The following is a 4,943-nucleotide window of genomic DNA, read 5'->3' on the forward strand; positions in this document are numbered from 1 at the left end:
GTTATATGGAACATTAAGAAAATTACTTTGATTTACAGGTTACTTCAAGTTCGAATTTATTTTATATGTTCAAATGAAACAAATGGTTTTTTTTTCGAAATTGTTATCTGTTTACTGATATATTTCTATGTAGTGGGGAGTCTACAATTTATAAATTATAAATGATAATTTCCACGCCCTCCTCGATTGATTCTTTTGGTGAAATATTCAATGAGGCTCAGACCTTATTGAAACTCTGTCTCAGCAATTTCATGTTATCAAATATGCAAATATTTCAAAGCTTAATTTGCTTCTGACTTTTTCACATAAATCCTTCCTTTGAGATGTCTTCAAGGACGCTTGTTTCTAGTTTTTTAGTTCGCTATTAGTAAAATTTCGTCTTCCGAGCAGTGCTGACTATTTTGTTTTTTAGTTTTTATCCACAATTTATTTGATAAACTTTAGTTTTTTATTCCAGGCTCTGCTGGACATTTATAGTGATCGAAAATATTCACAATTTTGCTAAATTACGGATCTTTTATACGTAGCTTTAATTATCTAGAAAATTGTAGATTTTCTATTCAAAAAACCGTAAAAACTGTAAAAAACCGCATCGCTGTACGAAACTCGAGCTTGTGTGTACGTTCCGCCTGAATGGGCAATGAATAGCTCAACAGAAATTCAGATATCTCAACTGAACTTGGTATACTGGCGCTCTTGGTTCAAGAATGAGGGGTGCGAGCAAAATTCAGAAACGCCATCCTGTGAGTTTGCGGCTTTAGTTTGTATACAATGACATTTAAAGGGATTTTCCCCACGCGTACTTTGTTGTTACTTGTAGCGGCGCGGTAAGTGTATTTATTTGATAAGTAAATATAATTTATGACCATTAGTTATAAGCTTTTAAAATTAAACTAAATGGCAGACCCCTTAATTCCCTACTCATAAATATTTGCTATCAAAACAAAATTTCGAATAAATCAAAGTGCATGGATTTTCCAAAATTTGCTGTATGCTACGGAATTTTCGTATAAAACATAGAGTTGTAGTGTAGCAAACAACAGTTGTTTTCGCAGCACCATGAAGTTCTTAGTAGTTTTCGCTCTCCTTTTGGCTACCTCCTACGCCTCTCCAGTACTCTACCAGAGGAACTTGGTTGTTCCCGTATTGGATGACAGTTTGGAAGGACGTATTACCAATGGTGAAACCGCTTCCGCTGGTCAATTCCCATACCAAGTTGGACTTTCATTGAAATTGAGCTCTTCTTCGTCAGCATGGTGCGGTGGTTCTTTGATTGGTAACCAATGGGTCCTTACTGCTGCTCACTGTACCGATGGGTAAATAATAAATACCTAAATATATTCTTTATTTTATTTCGTATATAATTCAGTAATTTGCTTACGAAGCATTTAACTATAATAATTTTACTTTTTATTTATTTCTTAATCTTCTACAGCGTTTCATCTGTCACCGTCTACTTGGGTGCCACTGTACGTACCTCGGCCGAGGCTACATACACTGTATCCAGCAGCGATATTATCATCCACGCCAGCTGGAATTCCAATACTTTGAAGAACGATATCTCTCTCATCAAAATTCCATCTGTTTCTTACTCCAGCAAAATTCAAGCCGTCGAATTGCCCGCTGTTGCCAGCTCCTACTCTACATATGCTGGAGAATCTGCCATTGCTTCAGGTTGGGGAAAAATCAGTGATTCCGCCACCAGTGTGACTAGCAACTTGCAATACGCCACCTTAAGCATTATTACCAACACTGTCTGTGCCCGCACTTATGGAACTTCGATTGTTACTTCTTCTAACATTTGCGTATCCACAACTGGTGGAGTTTCCACTTGCAACGGTGACTCAGGTGGCCCATTGGTGTTGGCTTCTTCGGGAGTACAGATCGGTTTAACTTCATTCGGTTCTTCAGCTGGCTGCGCTAAGGGTTATCCAGCTGCTTTCACCCGTTTGACCAGCTACCTTGACTGGATCAAGACCAACACTGGCATTTCTTACTAAATCGATTTTGTGAACTCAATAATATATGAAATAAAATGACTTGCATACTTAAGTATTTGAGCATTTCAATTATTCCACGCTGCAGGGCCCATACCCCGAATATGTGCAGCCAGATGTTCTAGTATGAAAATAGTTGTCAGGATTTATTGCAGTGTACATAATAAAATATTTCGTACTAAACACTTATATTGTCGTTAATTAGGGCTCATTTCGAGGATATATTTTTCGGATATCTTAAATTTGCAGACGCTAAAATCTAAAACTAAATGATGTGTGTGATATGATATTTTCCAAGATTAAGGCGAATTAAGTAATATCAGTCCCAGAGTCAAAATTAAGAAGGCTGATAACACAGTGGTTGGAAAAATAGTAAGACCAGTTGGTAGACAGACGTTAGCCCGAACATATGCTGTGTATGGGTTGTTCCTTGCTTCCACAAGTAAATGTCCAGTAGTTGGCAGCTTTCTCGGCTTTGCTAAGCTTTTGCCGTACATTTCTATTTATATTTCGTGAAGGTGTTAGGATGTTGATTTTGTCGCTCGTAGACTCGCTAAAGCCTTTGACGACGTCAAAGCTCCACCTCATCGTTTAATATATATCAAGTGGGTTTATGCAATCAATTTTAAAATAATTGATTTAAAAGAATAACATTTGCTAGCAAACCTTAAAACCTTACATACAACACTGCATTACTCATAGCAATTCAAAACAATGTGTGTCTAATCTTTTTATGAGTGACTACATTTCATGTAGCAGGAAACATAATAAAGAATGTAAATCGCATATTTTGCACACTTATGCCATTTTCTCAAAACCAAATTGGACTTTACTAATGTGTCTTGCACTAAACTACGCCTCTTTGCCACGAAACGGCATTTATGGATGGATTGGCATTCAAAATGAGTTTAGTGAAGCACGTTACGTTTTCCTACATGCAAAACACACAACAGGTAAATAGTATGAAAAAAGAAAAGTAAAATACTCGTATAACTAAAACGAAAAATAAATGCAAATCCAACCTAAATACTAAAGGGCAAGAAAGCTTGTGGAAAAGTGCCTCATGAGTACAAATGCATTTAAGTACACTCATCCACTCTTGTATGCATATTTACAAACAGAGAGTCGAATTTATCTGAAAATACATAATAATACATACATAAGGCATTAAAGTAATTTGAGAACATGAAACTGATCTTCAATACCCAGCCGAGCATATACGTTTACTCTGCAGGAAAATCCACTCCACTGCCCTCTCTCACTTTTACAACTGGTAAACATTACAGGGTCATGCATTAGGAAACATCATTGGTTCCATGCTACATCCCCTTATCCTCTATATCGAAACTAGTACAAAATGCGACAGATTATCTAGTAGGGCATTCTAGATGCTGATGTTGTCGCAGTCACAAAAGTCAATAGAGCGGAGCACCCTATTTATAATTGGCTTCACGCGGGGCTATCAGTTTATCAGAGATAAAAACATATCCAGAATATGTTTAAAAAAATATAGTAATTACTTTTAGGATCCTATCTGAATCAGTTACAAATTTGATTTTATGATACATACAGTAAAATTAAAATTTACTTCTTACTATAAATCAAATATGGCAAAAAACGATATTTTGGTTTGACTCAAGGGTTTATATATAGTTAGAAGGGCGAAAAAAACGAATTTTCCAGAATTTGTTATGAGAAAACTTTTAAGTTAATTGATCTAAAAATTTGTACACATATTATATTAATTTTTAACTGTATTTTAAGACTTGTTATTAGTAAAAGTATTTATTTGGAAAGGAGCTACAGCTGATCTCCGGGAGCTCCTCTAAAAAAGACGTTTTGCAGTGACCACTATATCTCTGAACTGGATCCTCTTAAATTAAAAAACCAAACTGATTTCGTTAAATTAATGTTAAATCTAGTAAGTAATCGAAGGAATAAGCAAAATAAACTTGTTTGACAAAATGGCGGTTTCTCAAAAAAAAAAACAAATCGATTTTTGACCAAAATTTCGGCCTTAAATGGTTTATAAAGAAAATATTTATTGGAGAGAAAAAATCTTCGATTAATTTAAAAAATATATTAGCAAGGTCGTGTTAAAATTTGAGACTAATCGGTTTAGCCATTATCGAGTAATGTTGGTCACCGACTTTGAAAACACCATTTTGAGAAAAACGCATTTACAGTTTCAAAAACACTTTACAAGCATTTTGAAACGCCTTTTCAAATTTTCGTGTAACTTCGAAAATATTCACCGGAACGGAGCAACCAATACATTAGCGAAGCGCGTACATGATTACACGGGCCGAAAAAATTTAACCAACATTCAGACCCAGAAACTAGACTATATATTTCCGAAGGTTTATGATGCGTTGAATCCAAATCTGGCCTCAGAATTGCTCTATCAGCTCTGGTTTTCGAGAGATCCTTACCTAAAAGTGCAAACATTGCCCATATTTGAGGTTATGTAGCCTTGCAGATGTTTTCTTTCACCAAAATTAAAGGATTAATAGTATGTAAATTTGGAGTTTGTGGGTAAGCCTGCTTGCGGTTAAGTGGGTTAGCCTGCTTGCGGTATGATAGGGGTGGTTTCTAGGGGTTAGGGCTGTGTGTGACTCGGTACCCAAAGGTTAGATAGTGTAGGGGTGTGGTGAGTCAGCACACTTATGGTGTGAGACAAAATTTTAAGAAAAATAAGACTCAATTCAAGAAAATTAGTAATCGACTATATCATGTCTCAAACAAAAGGCCACATAAATGAATTCCTTAGGAAATGGGAAGAAAGAAAACTTGCCGCACACTGGCTAAACTGTGCCGGTCAGCGTCAAGCTAAACTATTCATAAGTCCCAACAAAGGAATATCTGACAAACTTCTCTCACTAAACAGAGTAGATCTGCGTCTTTTAACTGGATACCTTACAGGTCACTGCAGCCTGAGGTACCATC

The 4,943-nt window shown here is 36.1% G+C and overlaps 1 protein-coding gene across 1 annotated transcript; it reads left to right on the top strand.

Annotated features, from left to right (window-relative positions):
• The first annotated feature begins 1,059 nt into the window (after positions 1–1,059).
• LOC129241252 (serine protease 1-like) lies at positions 1,060–2,000 on the top strand. The gene is made up of 2 exons (XM_054877489.1): positions 1,060–1,316; positions 1,436–2,000. The coding sequence occupies exons 1-2, from the start codon at positions 1,060–1,062 to the stop codon at positions 1,998–2,000; spliced, it is 822 nt and encodes a 273-aa protein (XP_054733464.1).
• Positions 2,001–4,943: the final 2,943 nt, after the last annotated feature.

Source organism: Anastrepha obliqua, chromosome 3 (genome assembly GCF_027943255.1).
Source record: "Anastrepha obliqua isolate idAnaObli1 chromosome 3, idAnaObli1_1.0, whole genome shotgun sequence".
Taxonomy (NCBI): domain Eukaryota; kingdom Metazoa; phylum Arthropoda; class Insecta; order Diptera; family Tephritidae; genus Anastrepha; species Anastrepha obliqua.

Excerpts from the sequence above, each read along its gene's own strand:
- LOC129241252 (XM_054877489.1), top strand. The coding sequence starts at position 1,060 with ATGAAGTTCTTAGTAGTTTTCGCTCTCCTTTTGGCTACCTCCTACGCC. Across the intron at positions 1,317-1,435 it reads GCTGCTCACTGTACCGATGG|CGTTTCATCTGTCACCGTCT; the intron begins GTAAATAATAAA and ends AATCTTCTACAG.